General features: G+C 36.3%; 1 protein-coding gene across 1 annotated transcript; it reads right to left on the reverse strand.

Moving 5' to 3' along the window:
* Nucleotides 1-1,530: 1,530 nt before the first annotated feature.
* LOC110681019 lies at nt 1,531-19,927 on the reverse strand. Its single transcript, XM_021856781.1, has 3 exons — nt 19,756-19,927; nt 6,536-6,650; nt 1,531-2,161 (listed from the first exon to the last, which is right to left on the reverse strand). The coding sequence occupies exons 1-3, from the start codon at nt 19,898-19,900 to the stop codon at nt 1,990-1,992; spliced, it is 432 nt and encodes a 143-aa protein (XP_021712473.1). The 5' UTR covers nt 19,901-19,927; the 3' UTR covers nt 1,531-1,989.
* Between the last annotated feature and the right edge of the window lie 3,184 nt (nt 19,928-23,111).

Raw genomic sequence — 23,111 nt, forward strand, 5'->3', positions numbered from 1 at the left:
TGTCGAAGACACGATTCATATTTTTAGTCGGCTCAGTGCTCCCGAACGAAGCTTCACCCGTAACGAAGGAATCGTATTTGTTCATCATGACGCCGAGCCTATGTATCGGATCTCTGCGGCAAATCGCCATCTGGCCGACGCTGGTTGAGTGACGATGACGATCTTTCTTTTAGTGTCGTCGTCGACTTTTTCCATTTGACGGTGACGATTGTCTGCCCTGATCCTAATGAAGATAATATACTAAATCAAAGCTTAGGGACGATTCAAATATTACGTCCATCGTTTTTCGTGATTCCTAGACCCCTCTCCCCCCTCTGTCGCGCTTTTTCCAATACCTTATACAGGTACTGTCACTCTTTCGTGGACCCCCCCCTCCCCCAATTGATGGACGTCATTTTTGAATGATCCCTTATTGAGACAATTTGATTCAGAAAATTTGGAAAGTCATCATCATCATCTTCTAAGTACAATGCACATTAGAAACATTTTAAAATCATTGAAGGTACTGTGTTGGATCATACTTAAAGTTAATCGTTGAAAATATGGATTTTAGGTGTATTTTCAGATAGGCTTTTTCAGGTTATGAAAACGGCCAATATTGAAAGACATTTAAAACTAGACTTTTAAAATATTGACTTTTAAAATTTGAGCTCTCGATTTGTGCACATTGAGAATGCTAAGCTAATTCCAAGCCGCATTCATTAAAACTCTGTGCAACCAGAGTTGCTCAATATCAGTCATATAGGTTGATGGCTGATGTACTATTAATATCAATATCAATTGGGAGCTATCAATATCACTTTGATTTGACAACCAATAGCAGTGATGCGACATCGCACTCTAGATCATAATCACTGCAAAATGAGTGATCACGTGGTAATTATCCAAGCTAAGCTATTATTGCGAATCTTTACATAAATCCACGGACTGTCCAACAAAACTTAAGACTAAACTTAACCCATCACTGATGATGCTAATGTGATATATAATGATCCGAATTATATCGTAGTCAACCTGAACAAATCAGCAAATTTTAAGTTGATAGTGACAAAGAACAACTCTACCAATGACTATAACAAAATCTTGATGGGTATTGCAAACATATGCGGTAGAGACATATTTCAAAGCAAATCCTACACGTGTATCTTGAAGATATTGAGAGGGATTGTATTATATATACAATATGAAATAGTTATATTCATATCTAAATGACTTTCGAATGTCAAAACATAATTTAAAAAAAATAGGCATGAAGAAATGAATCTATTCAAAAACCGCTGGAATCCAACAAAAGTGTGTTTTTAAACAGATATCGCTCCAAATTCTCGATCCATATTCGAATGATTAGCAAACCTTGATGCTTTTAAATCTATTGATCACCCGTTGTTCTGTACTTTTCTTAAATCATTTACACCTTGTTAATTTAATTTCTAGTTTGTGTGTGAGTGTGTTTGCTACAACAATATCCCAATCGGAAGTGTCGATACAAAATATTACATTTTGATTTTATGTCTGTTTCCATTAATATTCAATTCAGTAGGATGATACTGGCAAACATTGGCATTTGCTCGTTCTTACTTCCTAACTAGTGTTTCTAACATATCATTGTTGTTGGTCGATAGATTAACGTGCAGAGAGCATTGTTTGCTGCTCGTGTCGCCTTCGTTATCACCATTGACGAAGAGTAACTTCCTTGAAGCCATTTGAAGCTGCTGTGCGAGTTCCATTCTACAAATTATGGGATGAGGTTCAGTGGACACAGACGCAGGCATTGTGAATTTCTTAATTGCTAGTAACCATATACAAAATGTGCAGAACGTGCCACGCTTTCGTGAGGGATGGGATGGGACTTCTATTAAGTGTTATTAGTATTATCATCGTAAAGCAGATGGCCGTCGGCTGGTAAATCTAACTAAATGCTACGACGTTTCACTGTTTTCATAAATTATTCGCTCGGTAGTGATGATGAAGAGGCTAGGTACTACTTTGTTAGCTTCCGACACCGAGCAGATGTTGCCGGTTGAGCAGGACGTAGCCCAAGACCAGGCTTGCTGCCGCCAGTTGGAGTAAGCCTTGGACCCGGTGAGGATCTCCCGTTGCTCTCGGGCTGCGGTTACATGCATCGGCATCGTTGCAGCTCTGCAGGCACCCATGGACGTATCTGTGGAAAAGCGGAAACAGAGAATGGGTTTTAAATGAATGAACCGACTTGCTGCAAGTAGACGACGGTGCACCGGGGCCTTTGAATAGGTAATTCATCTTTAATGCTATTTGGTCGTTAATATTTATTAGGTGGGTTGCATTTGTGGACATCATTGCAGTGGGATTGATGTCAATGCTTCTGTAACGGGTACGGATGTTTGTCATACATTAACACATCGGTTAAATTAAAGTTATCTCGAATTGTTTTCTTTTTTTTTGTCATATTTTTTTGTCCAAATCCAATCCAAATTCCAATCCAAATCCAATCAAATCCAATCCAAAATTCCAATCCAATCCATCCAATCCAAATCCAAATCCAATCAAATCCAATCCAAATCCAATCCAAATCCAATCCAAATCCAATCCAAATCCAATCCAATCCAATCCAAATCCAATCCAAATCCAATCCAAAATCCAAATCCAATCCAAATCCAATCCAAATCCAATCCAAATCCAATCCAAATCCAATCCAAATCCAATCCAAATCCAATCCAAATCCAATCCAAATCCAATCCAAATCCAATCCAAATCCAATCCAAAATCCAATCCAAATCCAATCCAAATCCAATCCAAATCCAATCCAAATCCAATCCAAATCCAATCCAAATCCAATCCAAATCCAATCCAAATCCAATCCAAATCCAATCCAAATCCAATCCAAATCCAATCCAAATCCAATCCAAATCCAATCCAAATCCAATCCAAATCCAATCCAAATCCAATCCAAATCCAATCCAAATCCAATCCAAATCCAATCCAAATCCAATCCAAATCCAATCCAAATCCAATCCAAATCCAATCCAAATCCAATCCAAATCCAATCCAAATCCAATCCAAATCCAATCCAAATCCAATCCAAATCCAATCCAAATCCAATCCAAATCCAATCCAAATCCAATCCAAATCCAATCCAAATCCAATCCAAATCCCAATCCAAATCCAATCCAAATCCAATCCAAATCCAATCCAAATCCAATCCAAATCCAATCCAAATCCAATCCAAATCCAATCCAAATCAATCCAAATCCAATCAAATCCAATCCAATCCAATCCAAATCCAATCCAAATCCAATCCAAATCCAATCCAAATCCAATCCAAATCCAATCCAAATCCAATCCAAATCCAATCCAAATCCAATCCAAATCCAATCCAAATCCAATCCAAATCCAATCCAAATCCCAATCCAAATCCAATCCAAATCCAATCCAAATCCAATCCAAATCCAATCCCAAATCCAATCCAAATCCAATCCAATCATCAAATCCAATCCAATCCAAATCCAATCCAATCCAAATCCAATCCAAATCCAATCCAAATCCAATCCAAATCCAATCCAAATCCAATCCAAATCCAATCCAAATCCAATCCAAATCCAATCCAAATCCAATCCAAATCCAATCCAAATCCAATCCAAATCCAATCCAAAATCCAATCCAAATCCAATCCAAATCCAATCCAAATCCAATCCAAATCCAATCCAAATCCAATCCAAATCCAATCCAATCCAATCCAAATCCAATCCAAATCCAATCCAAATCCAATCCAAATCCAATCCAAATCCAATCCAAATCCAATCAAATCCAATCCAAATCCAATCCAAATCCAATCCAAATCCAATCCAAATCCAATCCAAATCCAATCCAAATCCAATCCAAATCCAATCCAAATCCAATCCAAATCCAATCCAAATCCAATCCAAATCCAATCCAAATCCAATCCAAATCCAATCCAAATCCAATCCAAATCCAATCCAAATCCAATCCAAATCCAATCCAAATCCAATCCAAATCCAATCCAAATCCAATCCAAATCCAATCCAAATCCAATCCAAATCCAATCCAAATCCAATCCAAATCCAATCCAAATCCAATCCAAATCCAATCCAAATCCAATCCAAATCCAATCCAAATCCAATCCAAATCCAATCCAAATCCAATCCAAATCCAATCCAAATCCAATCCAAATCCAATCCAAATCCAATCCAAATCCAATCCAAATCCAATCCAAATCCAATCCAAATCCAATCCAAATCCAATCCAAATCCAATCCAAATCCAATCCAATCCAATCCAAATCCAATCCAAATCCAATCCAAATCCAATCCAAATCCAATCCAAATCCAATCCAAATCCAATCCAAATCCAATCCAAATCCAATCCAAATCCAATCCAAATCCAATCCAAATCCAATCCAAATCCAATCCAAATCCAATCCAAATCCAATCCAAATCCAATCCAAATCCAATCCAAATCCAATCCAAATCCAATCCAAATCCAATCCAAATCCAATCCAAATCCAATCCAAATCCAATCCAAATCCAATCCAAATCCAATCCAAATCCAATCCAAATCCAATCCAAATCCAATCCAAATCCAATCCAAATCCAATCCAAATCCAATCCAAATCCAATCCAATCCAATCCAAATCCAATCCAAATCCAATCCAAATCCAATCCAAATCCAATCCAAATCCAATCCAAATCCAATCCAAATCCAATCCAATCCAATCCAATCAATCCAAAATCCAATCCAAATCCAATCCAAATCCAATCCAAATCCAATCCAAATCCATCCAAATCCAATCAAATCCAATCCAAATCCAATCCAAATCCAATCCAAATCCAATCCAAATCCAATCCAAATCCAATCCAATCCAATCCCAAATCCAATCCAAATCCAATCCAAATCCAATCCAAATCCAATCCAATCCAATCCAAATCCAATCCAAATCCAATCCAAATCCAATCCAAATCCAATCCAAATCCAATCCAAATCCAATCCAAATCCAATCCAAATCCAATCCAAATCCAATCCAAATCCAATCCAAATCCAATCCAAATCCAATCCAAATCCAATCCAAATCCAATCCAAATCCAATCCAAATCCAATCCAAATCCAATCCAAATCCAATCCAAATCCAATCCAAATCCAATCCAAATCCAATCCAAATCCAATCCAAATCCAATCCAAATCCAATCCAAATCCAATCCAAATCCAATCCAAATCCAATCCAAATCCAATCCAATCCAATCCAATCCAAATCCAATCCAATCCAAATCCAATCCAAATCCAAATCCAATCCAAATCCAATCCAAAACAAAGCCTATTTAATTCCTAAAAAAAATCCAATTAGAATTCAATCGAACTTAAATCCAAATGTTATCCAAATCCAGCCCACTATGGTCCATGCGGAACCGGTTCCTGGAGTGCACGAAGATAGCCAATCTGGACAATTCGATGAATTTACTCTGATTTATTGCCCCAAAACTAAATGAATTCTCGCGTAACATTACTAAAGGACCTATCTAACATTGAGAGGCTCTCTTTGTTTACTTTCTCTTTCATTAATAACTGAGTCACATTAATCTCTTCTGTTGCTTTTTTTGTATGAAACGCTAGTCAAGGAAATTGGCTTTCGATCTATAGTGAAAAACTTCCCAAAATCTTTAGTATTCCACTGTTATAATCAAAAGAGAACGAGAGAGGAGAGAATCTCTCATCTGTACATAGGTCCTTTAGTAATGTTCCGCGAGAATTGTGTCCAATTCTTTACGATTTTTCATGTTTCGATGTATTTTGCCGAAATGATGAATGGTTTTTTTGGTCCTTTTGGAGCATCGGAATGGCCACCGTAGATACCCGTAATATGGGACCACTAAGTTTCAGCACCGAAACTAGGCATGCGACGGCTTAATCTTCAGGTTTTTGAATCCCTGTGACCCTTCTAGTTCAATAACAGATGAATTACCACTTCCGTTCTTCTGGTCCACCGAAATAACCCAGGAATGACCACCGAAGATACCAGTATATGTTAACCTACTCATACAATCATAAATGGGTAACCACCCTGGTTCATTGTGGCAACCGCAACAGCCCTGGATTGACCATCGGAGAAACCCGTATTGAGGGACATATCAGTTTTTGAGCATGAGCATAGATAACCTACAACTCGTAGTTGAGACTCCGTCATTGACCAGAACAATCGAAGTTGCACAGAGGTTTAATGAATGGGGCTTGGGATTACCCTACCATTTTCAATGTGCACAAATGGAGAGCTCAAAATTTAAAAGTCAATAATGGCGTCAATGATCAATCATATTGAAAATTTCGTTACTTTTTAAAGTTTTTTAGTGTGCATTCAATGAAAAAATATGTGTTAATGCAGATATCATATTTTTTCGACTTTTTCATGAACCTAATAGGGTTCAGTTGACATGAAAATGTTTGCTATTTTTTTTTATTCGATTCCGTAAAAAATAATTGAAAATCTTCTAATGGTACACTCTATCCATTATTTATTTTTCTATACAAAAAAAGTACATATGGACGCTTACCTATCATCGTAAAAGAATCGTCCGCAGTGGGACATCCGAATGATTTCCGTATCGGTGGTTAACGTTCCGCTGTCCAGAGCACAGCCCCGAACGGTGATTGTTTCGCCGGTGTCATCTGAAACGAGATGATAAAAGTGCAATGAGAGTTGATGAATCAAATATGGCAGCATTGTTATAGATGGTCGTTGTTGACCAGCTGACATCGGTTGGCCGAAACGGCCTTACTAACGATAGATGGCTATACTGCCCATAACTGCAAAACAGTCACATTCGACATTTTTGACAAAATGGAGTTAATACCATGGAGAGTCATTAAATGATAAATACTTTCGATCAACTTACTGAAATCTGTGAGATTGTTCTATAAAATTCGAAAAAAATACCAAGTTGTTTTGTCACATTGGTAATTATAACCGCATAACAGTCACATTGAGATTATAAATGAGCCTCGTAATGTGATAGCAATGAAATTTCTATAAGAATTATTTTCTGACAATTCACCTAGTATGCGATATGAGTTGTACAAAATATCAGCCTCAAATAAGCATTTTTGAGTTCCTGGTAATTTTTAGAATTTTAGTTTCCTCCCATACTGCCATAAAATGCACACTTAGTATTCCATTTACTCAATGCCTACTTTTGTCGAATGTTACAAATATGCAGTTATGGGCAGTATAGACATTGCCGATGTTCTGTATTGTTCACTGGCAGAGGCTATTACGAATTCATATGGAGCGTAGGAACGCATTCGTTTGAACTGACTCTTTGCGGTCAGTTTTCCCAGGACATATAGATAACAATGTAAAATATGCACAAGAAGTGGCGGTAGTGTGACCTAGAAGCGGCCTTCCAACAGTACGATGATTCAACATCACAGCACATCACACAACCTTTATTCTTTGCTTCAAATGGTTGAAACCGATGAACCAAAAGGTCTAGCTCAGTGGTTACCAAACTGCGTGCCTCCAAATTTTCTGTAGATCCGTTTGCGAAAGATAGTGGTGGTAATCCTACTAGAACACGTGAAAAATAGAAGAAAGGTCGTTTATTCAGAATGCGTGTTTTCTGCCAAGTTAAGGTGATTATAGAACGAAGCCACACCTCAAATTTTCAAGAGCACAAGACTGGAGAACTAAACAGCGCTCCGCGTTGAAAATCTATCCCATTGGTCCACCAAGCAAGCAAGCAATTTGATTGGTTTGCAACGCGAACTGCTGTCAGATTCTCTCGTCTTGTGCACTTGAAAATTCAAAGTTTGGCTTCCTTTTATAACCACCTCAATGTTGATAATTGCATCGAAATGAGCAATCAGTTCGGTGCTTCGGTACAATTTTCCGAACAGCAAATCGAAGCAGCTTCTCTTCGATATGGAAAGGAAACAACCCAAGCAACCAAAAGTTCGGATTTTACTTGAGAAGTGAACTCAGAAGTTCACATCAGGTTCGAATTTTGTTCCATGGAACTATGCTGATTAAAAGAGGATACATTTTCAAACAGAACTTCATTCTCAAAAAAGATCCGTATATATTTGCTAAATACTTTAAAGTGCATATAAAGTTGCATACTTTCTTCCAAAACAACTTGAAAGTTCAAATCATTTTTACGAAGAACCCGTTGAAAACATGAATACAGAGTTCATTGACGGTACTAACCGTACTCAAGGCGAACTTCTCTCCGACTTTAAAATAGAAATAAAGTTCGACATAAGATTTCACAGCAACTTGATACTGAGCGAACTGAACTTGCTGTGAACTTTAAGCAACCGGAATTACAGCACTGCTCCTAGCAGAGTCGAGTGCAACAACTTTATCTGCGTCATATATTCGATTGCCTATTAAGTCCTATGTGAACTTCGAAGAGAAGTTGAAGTTCACAACAAGTTTCGAAATGGCAACATTGAAGCACATACATAAGAAATCAAGACATTGCGTTATTTCTCAAGCAACAGCACAACACGTATGTGGAGCAGCGGTACGTACTACAGATTCAACGATGACGACTTGAGTTTGAGTCTTGTAGCAGACATTGAAAAACAAGCAATCATTGTTGCTAAACATTCTTCAAATGACTAGTCATAAAAAAAACCTCTGATCAAAAATGTGACACAGCACACCGATAGAGAGAAAAAGTGTTTTATTTTTAATTTTTTGTTATGCTGATTGGAGTTCCTATATGAGCTGAATTACATTCTTTACAGCAGCTTAGAGAAACGTTTTGTGAACTTAAGTTTGGATAATTACTTGAAAAGTGCGCTGTATAGAACGCTTTCCATGATCCTTCGATGAGCTAAATAAGCCTAAACATGCTCTTTTGTCTGAACTATTGGTTGCTTGGGAAAGGGTGCCACCAAGGCTTCCTTCCAAATCGTAAAGAAAGGAGAATGTCGCGCAACGAATGAGGCGTGCACAAACCGAATTTAAATCAACATTTGAAAGTCATTAACGGCAACGGCAACGTCCTTACAGTCATCGGAGGAAGGGAAGGAATGTTAATGAGACGACCATTTTTACTAGACCTAAGAATCTTCTGCATCTCCACAGTTGTCATGGAAAGGATATTGGGTTAGCGGGATACGGTTAAGATTTGGGAGTGACCTTTGGTCGGTGAGGCAATATTTCTCGATAAACGCCCGCATAGTCAGTTAGGCTGAGGACCACTGGTCTAGCTGATAGATGTCGTCTATGCAAATGTCGGTTCAACCCTTTTCTTGTTTTTCACACTTGCAACGGGAGTCACATCAACACTTCATTTCATGCTCATGTTCCGGGTTGGTGACATTGGTCGCCATCAGCAGCCTGGAATGGTCTGGCAACATACATCGATGCATATAAAGTATCTAGTCACCACACCTACCTATTGGTAGAACGGCTAAATGATTCTTGAATGGCTTTATGGCACAGAAGTTGCATTTCTCCTATCGGGTTGATCGTCAACAGCTCTCATCGGATGGATGGTGTGGTAGCAAGAGGAATGATTGATGATGACAGAGAAGGCTGTTTTAAATTTGGTTGTATTCCAATGAGCCGTAAAAGATTTAGTGTGTAGATTGAATTTGGATTGCAGATTTTTTTGCATGAAATATGCATAACAAACAACAACTTTACACTTCTTTGTCATATGAAATAGACAGTACGAGTCATTTTGCGGTATATTAATTTTTTATGATGAAATTTCTTTTGGATATAAGCTACGCAGGTCAAATCCAAATATTTTTACAAAATCAGATCATGCTAAAAATTTACAAGGTTATGGATCCTGAAATATCGAAGCGTCGTTAGAAGTGAAGTTGCAAGTACAATTAAATCTGGAATTTGGAAGTTTCATTTCTTATATCTTTTAACACTCTTCTTAAAATATAATAAGGACTGTTCATTTTATAAAGTGGACATATTGTGCATGATATATCTTTTTAATTTATCAATGAAATCGCAATCGGTTTTCTGCACATTGTTCGACCAATGTTGTATAGTCGAATTTCGTTCCCGTTAGTTGGGCTATAGCCCACCTAAAACGAAGGCATACGTTATTTTCTGACAAAAAACGCTATTTAACAATGTTGGTAGTTCTGTTTTTTTTTATTCTATGTTATTTGACAACTCGAAACTCAGGCCAAATAGTGAAAGTATTTCACTAAGTGGGCTACATGTTTAGTGCAACGAATGAAAGTTGACTGTACAATGTTGTGATAATAAAAAGCCACCAAAACAATTAAATTTCACGCGAATAAGGAACAACGTTTAGAACGGTCGATTTTTGGAGGTTATAAAAAGCAATGATTGTTAGAAATTGACTGGAAAATTCGACAGTCCATATTTTTGATTTTCAAAAACAGCATGTTCTTCGAAAGCATCATCAATCAGCCTGCTGAAAAACATCAAGTTTTTTTTGGAGCAATAATTTTTCAGGTATCATACAATAATTTTTAACCTACTTTTTAGAAAAAAAAATATTTTAAATTTAACCTTTGGATTGTCGCTCGAATTACTGTTACGCGAGTAGTCGCGCGTTGTACTTTGTACAACACCCTTGAATTTGCGATTATCCCAAAAGCCTAACTACTTAGAATTATGGCGTCTCAAGGGCTATCATTGATCGAGTTAAGGTACCCCGGGGCAAGTGAGATTCCGGGGTAAGTGGGACATTCCGTCATAGCTCGTTTGGGAAAAGTTTTTCAAGGGGGTATTCTTCTAGAAAGTTGAAGATACAATGATAAGGATAGTATTTAGTACAAAACATATTGTTATTTTTAATACCTTGTGCTGCATGTAACAGTTGTCAGCTCAGCACCAATTTCAACTTGCATGATAAATTGTGACACGTTTCATGTTCTGCATTGGCTTGCAAATTTTTTTAATTTTTTTTTTAAAATTATTTAATTGTGCTATAAATCGAATTACCATCGGTAAGTTACAACTTTAAGTATTGTTACAAGCTGCTTACGATAAACAGGTATTTTGTTTTCATTTCATATGAAAATTTCTATAGGCTAACTTACCTTCTTCTTCTTCTTCTTCTTCTTCTTCTTCTTGGCATTAACGTCCTCACTGCTTCTCAGCTTAGTGTTCTTATGAGCACTTCCACAGTTATTAACTGAGAGCTTTCTTTGCTAAAGTTGCCATTTTCGCATACATATATCGTGTGTATGATTATACTCTATGGCCAGGGGAGTCTAGGAAATTTCCATTACGAAAAGATCCTGGACCGACCGGGATCGAACCCAGACACCTTCAGCATGGCTTTGCTTTGTAGCCGCGGACTCTAACCGCTCGGCTAAGGAATTAACTTACCTCAAAATATCTTTATACCCGGGGTAAGTGGGACCTATCGAAACAAAAACCAGAATCAAAACTTTTCCTACACGTTTCAACCCATTTCTCAGAGAGTAGCTCTAACACATTCAAACGAAACGATTTTTATCAAAAAAAAAAAAAAATTTATTACGTAATTGTTGAATAGGGAGAAAAAATGACAAATCTGTCTAAATATTTTTTTCTATTTGTATTCTGAAATATGAATTTAAAATTGAACGAAGGCAGAGATAAAATTTAAAATACACCATGAGAACGAATACTATTCGTTTTTTTTATTCAACTTTATTTGATATTTCTACCAAATTCAGTAGTTGCGGAAAACAGTTCCAAATCATCAAGTGGTTTCCGCCATGCATAACAGTAATAACAAATAATAATTAAATATTCAGAAATTCGTCAATTATTGAAAGTTCACGTGCTACATTTCGATTGATAACTTATAAACGATATATTTTGAACATGTTTTATACATCTTTGCGCTTTTAATGAGTAATTTTCAGTTAAAATTAAATGCGATGTGACATAACCTTACATTTACGTTTTCTTCCTCAAACGTTACGTGGTTTATGGTTGATCCCTTCTGTACATCAAATATGTACTCAAAATTGAAAATCCATGATTTGTCAATCCTATTATTGCAATGGTTGACTTACTGATGTGGTTTGACGCATGAAACTGGATGTGTCCCACTTGCCCCGTTTAGCGAGGTAACTGCGTCTAATGGCTCATTGACCATCTTTCTTCTAAGGTTTTCACAATTTCGAAATTATTCGATCAAATTCATGCACACACCAGCAAATATGTTGCAAAAATGTGACCGTGTTGGATTTGCAAAATTTTGACATTTTTAAATAATATTGAACAATCTGTTTGAACTATCGTTTTTTTTATGTCCCACTTACCCCGGGGTACCTTAGTTGATTCTTAAGGGTCCATTCACATATTTAATTACGCTGCTGGGGGTGGGTGGGTGTCTTCAGGATGTTACAATGTTCAAGATGTTGAAAATGGTCATTTTTAACGTTATGCAATTTGTGGATAAACCCTAATGTAGCCACCAGGTCACGCTAGTGAGCATGAAATATTTGTTTTGCAGATCTAAGGATCTTGACCACATTGAAAGATGGCAACTCCGGCAGAGTTGTTCAGTAGCTCAAATGCTTTCTTTGTTTAATCCTTGAAGTTCGAGATTTGCTAAAATAATGATAGCCTTGAGCTACGCATCAACTTTGTCGAGGATGCCATCTTTCTAAAAGATCAGGATCCTTAAGTATCCGCAAAACAAAAGTTTCATGCACACTTCCAGGCACTGGTGGAAAAAATTGAATTAACTAGCTCGAACAATCATAGTTCTTAACTTACTGAATAAGGTACCCCGGGGCAAATGAGAATCCGGGGTAAGTGGGGCGTTTCGTCATAGCTCACCTAGGAAAAGTTTTTTCATGGGGTATTCTTCTAGAAAGTTGAGATACAATGACAAGGAATTTATTTAGTACTAAGGGGAGGGGGGGTTTGGGATTTCTTACGCGCCATACAATTTATTTTTAATTTTCATACAAAAAAATCTTACCATGGGGGAGGGGGGGGTTGAAAAATCCTGAAAATTGTCTTACGTAATTAACTGGATCGCCCCTAAACATATTGTTATTTTTATTACCATGTGGTTCATGTAACAGTTGTCAGTTCAGCGCCATTTTCAACTTGCATGACAAATTGTGACACGTTTCACGTCTTGCATTGACTCGCAAAAAATAGATGTGTTTTAAATCTAATTTCCATCAGTAAGCTATAATTTTTAGTTTTATTATAAGCTGCTAACGATAAACCAGTATTTTGTTTTCATTTCATATGAAATTTTCGAAGGTCTATCTTACCCCAAAATATATTTGTACCTGGGGTAAGTTGGACCTATCAAAACAAAACCCAGAATCAAAACTTTTCGTACACGTTTCATACATTTTGCTAGAGAGTAGCACTAAAACATTCAAACAAATGATTTTTATCAAAAAAGATCAACCTCAAATTTCGTAACTGCATAAGAGGGAGAAGAAAAGTGTTATTATTCTTTATTGTTGAATTATTTTTTATTTTTGAAATACGACTTCAAAATTGAACAAACACACAGCTGAAATTTGTAATGCATCATGAAAACGATTACTTTTCTATGTTATTTGAACTTTATTTGTTATTTCTACCAAATTAAGTAGTGATGGAAAACAATTCCTTCCCATAAGGTGGTTTTCTGCCATGCATATAAATAATAACAAAACATATATATAATTTCGTCAATTATTGATTGTTTATGTGCTACATTTTAATTAACAACTTATAAATGAGATATTTTGAACATGCTTAATTCCTCTTTACGCTTTTATTGAGGAATTTTCAGTTAATATTAAATGTGAGGTGACATACTATTAAATAAAAGGTTTCTTTCCTAAAACGTAACGTATTTTATGGTTGATCCCTTATGTACATCAAATATGTACTTAAAATTAAAAATCTATGACTTATCAATCCTATTATTGTAATGGTTGACATACTGATGTGGATTGACGCATGAAACTGGATGTGTCCCACTTGCCCCGCTTAGCGAGGTAACTGTGTCCATTGGTTCATTGTAAAACTTTCTTCCAAGGTTTTTCACAATTTCGAAATAATTCGATCGGTTTCATGCACACACCAGCAAAATATATTGCCAAAAACGTGATTGTGTTGTTGGATTTGAAAAATATTGACATTTGAAAATTTTATTGAACAATTTGTTTGAACTATCGTTTTTTTCGTTCCCACTTGCCCCGCGGTACCTTATTTTGTTTTCATTTCATATGAAAATTTCTATAGGCTAACTTACCTTATTCTTCTTCTTCTTCTTGGCATTAACGTCCTCACTGGTTCTCAGCTTAGTGTCTTATGAGCGCTTCCACAGTTACTAACTGAGAGCTTTCTTTGCCCAAAGTTGCCATTTTCGCATTCGTGTATCGTGTGGCAGGTATAATTATACTCTATGTCCAAGGGAGTCTAGGAAATTTCCATTACGAAAAGATCCTGGACCGACCGGGATCGAACCTAGACACCTTCAGCATGGCTTTGCTTTGTAGCCTCGTACTCTAACCACTCGGCTAAGGAAGGCCCTAGGTTAACTTACCTCAAAATATATTTATACTCGGGGTAACTAGGACCTATCGAAACAAAACCAGAATCAAAACTTTTCCCACACGTTTCAAACATTTTCTAAGAGAGTAGCTCTAAAACATTCAAACGAACGATTTTTATCAAAAAAATTAATCTTTTATTACGTAATTGTTGAACATGGAGCAAAAAATGACTAATCTGTCTAAATATTTTTTTCTATTTGTATTTTTTAAATATGAATTTAAAATTGAACGAAGACAGAGATAAAATTAAAAATACATCATGAGAACGATTACTATAACATTTGTTTATTCAACTTTATTTGATAAAATGAAAACAAACAAAAATTATAGAGCATGATTCGAACCAAGAACCTTCTGATTGAGAACCACGTATTTTACTACAGTACCAATCTAATCGTGATGAATGATGGGTGATCGATGCGAAGACTTGAAGCAAAGTGCACCACTTTGTGTTGTCGCTTGGATGTTACGTTTATGAAGAATCATGATTATGACTCCAGAAACCATGATTTGTCGTCCTGAATTTCACGGCCCTTAACCAATTTATGAATTTCATGACTTGTAAATCATGGTGTAAAAATCAGATTTTTAATCCGTGTAGCGTTAAACGGCTTAGAGGTATGCGACGCCCCTATAAATGTTTCCGCACAGCAAAAAATCTCAAATTTTACATGGCACGTAATTTTTTATGATAATCATGTTAAAAACGAGTTTCAACTGAACTTCAACCGATAATTAATGCAAACTGTCTCATTGCATTCGATAATGCTTGCAACTTGAGTGAAACTGAAACATTTCATGATCTTCCATCCAACATTCGCCAATGTTGCATGCCTTCTTGCATCTTGAAAGTGAAATTGCAAACAAGAATTCTCGGTTTACATGATTCTACGCTGAATATTCTGTCAAAAATAATGCACATGAATGGATCGACGGCGTGTCATTCCATGTGCATTATTTATGATTGAATTTTCAGCGGGAAAATCTTGTAAATCGAGTAGTTTTGCAAGCAACATTCTTTGAGAGAAGGCGTTTCGCGTTCAATATTAAGGAATTTGGTAACAATGTTGAATAAGATAGATGTGTTTATAGGTTTTATCATTGAATAATACATGAGAGATGGCTTTACATGATTGAAACTAAAGTAACGTTACGTGTAAATCTAAGATTTTTTTGGTGTGTAATACATGAGAAATGGCTTTGCATGATTGAGGCTAATATTACGTTACGTGTAAATCTAAGATTTTTTTGGTGTGCGTAATTTATTCAATTTTGTTCGATTCATACTCCATTATCAAAACAGAAAACCGATTTTCGATTATATTAAAAATTATATATCCATTCAGAATAAATCTTTTGGCAATTTATCAATTGCAATTGATAGTAAGAATACCAGTACTTGTTTTAAAAATATAAATCATAATTCTTCGAAACAGCATGCCTAAATATTCAAGTTTTCTTCGAAAAAACTATCAAAGTTACCCCGTTTTACGATTTATGTAATGTTTAGTTTTTCGGTAATTGTTTAAAGTTTGAATTCTGTGTCAAACTAAGCCAACGCCATACAAGTGGGAAAACTTGCATGCAAGTTAGCTGAACTAGACGTGCATCCCAAAAACTAGACGTGCCACGCTATTTTTGAAAATTGTTCGATGGATTCAGCAACCCATAATTAAGTTAATAGCGGTATTTTGGTGCTTGAGACAAAACCATGCTCCGCAGTATAACTTATTATTCTGGTATTACCGTTATTCGGAATCAAGATTATGATTACAGAAATAATGATTTGTAGTCATAATACCATGACCTACCAAGTTTATGAATTTCATGACGAGAATCAGATTTTTATTTGCATAGATGCACTATAAGTGGGGGAAAGAAATTTTAGCACAATTGGAACAAAATATATTATAACAACAAATGTTTTTTTTTGTGATATGATTTATTTCAAAACATATTTAAAACGCAATTTGCTATACACTCCAGCCACTTTTAACGACGGTTCTTTTTACGACCACTATTTTTAGGTCCAAACTTCATATTAACCACCATTTTAAAAAATGAGATGTTGATCAACAACAAGTTGATTGGCAAGTCATCAAATAAGATAGTTATGATGTTCCGCAAAGTTGTTCAGTAGAAAAAGCTCACATGCGGTAGCCATTGCAATATGGAATTCCTTTACTTGGCGGCGCTAGTAGGCATGCAAATTTGGTTATATCTCAGGATTCTGACTACTTAGATAGATGGCGTCTTCGGCAAAGTTGATCCGCAGCTCAAGTGCTCTAGATACAGAGAATATGGAAGGTTGATGTCTCCGGAACAGTTATTCATTAGCTCGAAGGCTGACATGCGGTGGTCATTCAGTTACGGAACTCCACCACCAGGTAGTGCAAATGTACATCAAACTTTTGTTTTGCAGGTATTTCAAAATCCTGACCACTTCGAAAGATGGCGAAAGTTCAAAGTTGTTCAAAGTTGTTCAGTAGTTCAAGGCTAGTTGATCCAAAACTTTGCCACAAGGTGACCAGTGAGTTTTTTGAGAAATGAGATTCTAGGGAATTATATTCTGTGTAATGGAACTCTGGGGAATGATTTTCTGGGAAATGTTATAGAATCAAAAAACAGCCTTTTACTTACATAAGAATATTCCCGTGAAAAAGTTTCATGCTCACTAGCGCCACCTAGTGGCAAAGCCTCGAATCTCTTGGGACAAATAATGATGGTCCTTGAGCTACTGAACAACTTTGCCAAATTCGCCATCTTTCTATGTGGTCAGGATCCTGAGAAATCCACAAAAAAAATCGCTACCTGGTGGCGGAATTCCGTATCTGAATGACCACTGCAAGTCAGCCTTTGAGCTACTGAACAACTCTTCCAAAGACACTAACCTTCCAAATTATCACGATCTAGAAATATCATAATGTGATAAAGGATCCATTCTTATCCCTCAAGGTCCATATACCGTACACCCCCGTTAATTTGAACGATACCTCATGCAAACCATCGGGGTTCATTTTTAATTTGAACATCTAGTCCAGGGGGGTATACGCAACGAGGTGCGCCTACCGTTCATGATTTGTGGGTGTGTTCATGTGGCTCACAACACTGCTAGACTTCCCGCAATTTGAGTGTTGAAAATCATCAGCATGAGAGATGATACTGTTTGGGCCGGCCCGCGTGAGAGATGATTGTTAGGCGAGCTTTGTTTGTAGGTGACAGCCGTACACCCACCCTGATCTAGTCACCCTAGAAACGTGTTTCTGGTCACCTCTTTCACTGTTTTGCATGCTGTTTTGTTTTGATTCTGCGTTCCGATCCACAGCATTCCATTCCACAGCGTTCAATTCATGGTTCAATTCCACAGCGTTCCATTCCACTTTACTCCGTTCCATGAGCTAAATGACGTTTGAACCATTTTTAATCTGAACAATGTGCAAATTAGGGTTACCCGGTAGTGCATGTTTGAAAAAGCGCCCCTGCCGGTAAAATTCCAATCTAAAAGGATGATCCTCAACTCTTTAAGGTAGATCATACTTAGTACCGAATTTTCTCCGAAGACAATACTGTGATGTCTTCTAACGCATATGCGTACTCCATAACGCCTCTCAACCCTCCTCCTATGGGGGAACTGACTGTATTCAGCTTATTCGTACCATTTTATCAGTATTGCCAGCATAAAAAATGATTGTGTTACATTCCTAAACTTTGCTCAAAGATTCGAATTAAAGAACGTGCAGAAATTTACTATATATAGCATTATCATATTTTATAAGAGAAGTGTGACCAGGTTTCTATGGTACCTTTAATTTTTAGCTTTTTATGAAAAACTGGATTACAGTTGAAGAGTTTCTTATCAACTAGATCACGCGAGGAATCGTAGGTTTGAATCCCAGCTGTCGAGAGTCTTCTCGCAATGAAAAATTTCTCGACTACCCAGTAGCAAACACTATATATGAATGGAAAAATAGTTTATCGACAAAGAAAGCTCTTAGTTAAAAACTGTGGTAGTGCCCATAAGAACACTAAGCTGCGAAGCAGGCTCCATCTCAGCCAGAAGAAAGAAGCAGTATGGAATCGTCACGATTGACAAGAAATTTGCAATGGTATTTTAAGCAGATTAAAAAGTTTCCGAAAGTTTTCCTGGAATTCCAAAAGATTTATTAGAAATTTCAAAAAGATTCGTCAGAGGCTCTGACAGGTTGTATTGTGTTCTTGAGGATTTCTTAGGAGCCCTCTAGAGCATATGGTCGACAAAAGGTCTCTCCATGGGAGTCTCTAAGATTCACCAAGGATTTTAAATGATTTTCAAAAGCATTCCAACGGTATTTCAGAAAAAAATCAAGGAGATTCCAGGAATTATAATAGTGTCCTCAGGGGTTCCAATATTCAAGAATTAATCAGAAGTTTTGTAAATATCCTTAAAAGTTCTCAAGTAATTATTAAAGATTTCCTTAAATTTTTATTCTTACAAATTCTCAGGGTTTCCAGTTGTTCGCAGGGTTTACAAGGAGTGCTTAGCAACTTCAAAACAGGATTTATAAAATTCGTAGTTTCCTTAGATAAATTCAGATGCTCTCAAAGATGTTTCAAAAGGTTTCACGTTGTGTAAAAATAGACAAAGATTTTCCAGAGCATTATGAATTGTAATGAGTTTTCATAGGTTCTAATAAAGTTTTCAGAGGATGAAAAGCGCATTGTAAAGCTTTTCAAGCAACTTCCGCGGGCTTTTACAGTGATTTCGTAATTTCCCTTGAGTTATGGTTCTGGCCAACTCACCGCAACCAAAATTGGATATCTATTAGGTACTCAAAACGATTATATTCAATAGTTTCGATATAAATTACGCGGATTGTGAATCAAAAGGTAGCATCCGTCATACCAGAAACATTCGGTTTAATTGGATTTTATTGTCTAAACGGCAATCCGCACCTAATGGTTAAATTTGAATTTGATTTCCTCCCTGGCCTAACGCCGAACATATAGGATACGTTCATCTATCAATAAGGGAACATTTCCAACACAATCTCTAATTTACGTCACGCTTTTACAGAAGAAACTGAGTTTTGAGAAATGTAACGATTCATATAAAAAAGAAAGGAGGACTATCCCAAAATATGCAGAATAGTAGATCGATGGGATTGACAATGATCATTTTTGTGTAACGTAATCAAAGGACGCCTCCCAAGCCACACGAGCGTTTGTCACAGCTGGAATGCGAACACCGCATGAAGTTTTGATGCATACTCACCATAGTAACCGGCAATTTTGATGCACGATGTGGCCGGAAACAGCCCGTCCCTGCCCTTCCGGCCACCCATGCAGGGCGACTCCAGTATGGCCGTCGAGTAGTTGTTGTGAAACGGATCGTCACAGGCTTTGTTGGCCCCGTTCATTGACACACATTTGAAGCAATCAATTCCGTTCGCTGGAAAGTGGAGAAAAAAAAGAAACACGTGGGAAAATGGTTAATGCAGGTAGGTAGACACGTATACAAACATATATGACACTTATGTATTTCAATTTGTTGCTTTCATTAACCCTTCATAACCCGTTTCATATTCAAAAGGAATAATTAGATGAACAGTAACATCTGTTGATTCCAATAAAATCAATTATACAATCTTGAAACTTTTTTACTGAATTGTTTTAAGTTTTTGACTTTTTTTATCAGGGATATTTAAATCTATTCATGATGTTTCTACTTATAACAGAATGATTGGTACAATTTAAAACATTGCTTAAAGCCATTTTCCGGTATTTTTTTTGTACGTTTGTATTTTTCGTGATTATTACATTCCAAACATTACATTTTTTCCTAGTATTCTGTGTTAAACATGATAGTGCTCATGCTCATTTGGTAAAACTAACATCTTGTTCTACACTTTTAAATTACTGTGGACGTAATTCTCGTTATAACTGAATGACACATGATGAAGGAATTACACAAAAATGTGTTCTTGAAGATGCATTGAACAAAAAATGTAATTTTAGATGTTGAAGGACATGAAAACTATGGAACTGTGATCGACATTTCCCGAATCAGACACTAACGTATTTACAATTCGACACAAGTTTACGTCATTCGGCTCGCTTCTTATATGTAAACCACTCTGTTCAAAATGACTTTTTCAAAATTACCTGCTGATAGAACTGATGACTAGGTTTGTCAGATTTTAAAATTGGCATAGCCTTGGAATTTTTCAATGCAAAAAATTGGATCAACCCCATTAGGTATGATGTCATTTCGCATAATGCCGTTTGGCATAACGCCATTGGCATAGTAATCATTTAAAATAATGCCGTTTGGCATAACGGACATGGTTCCGGGTCATTTAGCCGAATGCTATTTGGCCGAATGCCGTTTGGCTGAAATTGAAAACAATAGTATACTACAGTTAGCATGAAATCGTAATGAATTTCAAAGAACTTGTTCTGCTTATTCTTAAAGAAAGATAAATCATCATTTATATACAAATAATTAGCACTTTAATGTTAGTTCAAGGAACAGTCAATGCTGAAAGAAGAACGTCCTAAATGTAAGCAGTCATTCACTTCTCTGCTATGGGTGAGAGCTGCCAGTAGAGGATCTCGCATCGCGTTTGTAGCCTTGTAGGCCTCTGACAGTAACTAAAACGTTTTACGATTTAATCGTCCTTCTGCTGGATCGGGTTGCTCCGATCTCTCGAATCGTACTTAGTAAAATATTTCATAGATCTAGCAGTCACAAGTCTTTGTTTCTTTTTTTCACAACGGTGAGCTTCTTCGACGTAAGTGTTCTCTGAGTCGTTCGGTTTACTGCGTTACGCAAGCAACCGTGCAGAGTTCAGTTCACACGTTGCAATCTTAATTTTGAAGGAGAAAAGCATCTCACCTGAGTTAACCGTTAAGCTAAAATATGTTTTGAAAAAGTCTCTTTATGAACAAGCCTAAATTCCAATAACTATGAAAAATACTTCACTCTTAAAAGAATAGCCTATGATTAAAAGAAGGAATAATCTCTTATGAAAATTTAAGCAAGTGTAATGCAAATATTAGTTTTATCAATATAACTACAAAGAACTACCGTAAAATTCCCAATGAAAACATAAGCTAAATTATTGCCGATGTGAATGAAACAAGTTTAACTCGAAAGAAATGCCTATGCTTAAAAGAAGGAAAAATGTATGATGAAATCATTAAAGGCACTTGAAATATTAGAACACCGTTGATAACCCAGAGACGAATCAAGCAACAGCTTAGAACCTTGCGATGTTTGGAGTCCACAACTTCGTCCTGAATATACGGTTCAATTTTATCATTCTCGTCCCGCCAATCATGCAAATCAACAATCAAAGCGTTGTAGCAAATTGATATTTTTTTGTAATTCGGCCAAACGACCCGTTCGGCCAAATGACATTCGGCCAAATGGCGTTAGGCCAAATGGCATTCGCCCAAACAGCCGGACACCTTTTGGCATAATTTAGAGAGTACATTTTCACATATGTATTTTATTCCTATTCAGAACTTTTTTTTATGAACTATTGCTCCAGTATACCAAATCCAATGAGCTCGATTTTCGAGCGTAGCTTGAGTGGCACAGATCCCGAGGAATACTTCAGTAAATCTAGTAATTTCTCCAGTGATTCTGAATATTTCCAGGACTGTTACCAGCCATTTTTCAATGTTTTGAAGAATTTCTTTAGAATTTGGTTCAGAAAATCATAAAGCACTCTAACGCTTCCACAAAGGTTTATTAAAAAAACCTGTTAATGTCAAAAAGTTACAAAAAAAACTGCAATCATTTTCACAGAGAAGATGTCGAAAAATATCCTAGTGATTATCCAGAATTTCTTCCAGATATTTTTGCACTGATTCTTTCACCTATTTCTTCAGTTGTTTTATAAGATTTACCACAGCTCCTACAGGAGCTCTTCTACAATGGTTTGTTACAGAGTTTTTGAATATCGTTTCGACATTTTTTCAAGAAACTCTACGATAATTCCTGCTCCGATTTTTTCATTTATTCTGGACTTTTTCAAAATTCATCCACCATTACTCTCAGAAATTGCTCCAGAACTCCTCAGACATTTTCCGATGAAATCTATTGGAAACTTTTCCAAGAATTCATCGACAAATTTGACCTGTGACACCTCATTAAGATCCACAAGAACTTTCAAATGTCATTTTTACAGCATTTTATCAAAATATTATGGTTGTGGTTCAAACAATTTTATAAAAAAAATCAAATAAAATTTCAAAATCTCCATGTATTCTTCTGAACTTTATTCAAGTTTCCAAACCAGTTAATACTACAGCAATGTTTACAGTTATTGTTCCAATCATTCATAGATAGTTTTTTAAGTATTCTGTCCGAATTTCGTCAAAGAATTTCTTTGAAACATCTAGTAAAAAAAAATCGGATATTGTATTTTTTAGTTATTTTTGCAATTTATCAAGAAAATTCTAAGATGAATTTTATCAACATATGGTTCTTTCCTTGTAGAAATCCGTCAAGGCATACTTAGAACTCTCACAATTCATCTGAGATAACTTTAGGATTTTTTTTTGAAATTTTTCGTAGATAGTTTTGACAATTCTACTCAAAATAATCTGAAAAAAAATCCT

The sequence above is a fragment of the Aedes aegypti genome, unplaced genomic scaffold (genome assembly GCF_002204515.2).
Source record: "Aedes aegypti strain LVP_AGWG unplaced genomic scaffold, AaegL5.0 Primary Assembly AGWG_AaegL5_hic_scaff_234_PBJ_arrow, whole genome shotgun sequence".
NCBI classification, from domain to species: Eukaryota; Metazoa; Arthropoda; class Insecta; order Diptera; family Culicidae; genus Aedes; species Aedes aegypti.

Excerpts from the sequence above, each read along its gene's own strand:
- LOC110681019 (XM_021856781.1), bottom strand. The coding sequence starts at position 19,900 with ATGAACGGGGCCAACAAAGCCTGTGACGATCCGTTTCACAACAACTAC. Across the intron at positions 6,651-19,755 it reads CAAAATTGCCGGTTACTATG|ATGACACCGGCGAAACAATC; the intron begins GTGAGTATGCAT and ends ATCTCGTTTCAG. Across the intron at positions 2,162-6,535 it reads CGATTCTTTTACGATGATAG|ATACGTCCATGGGTGCCTGC; the intron begins GTAAGCGTCCAT and ends GCTTTTCCACAG.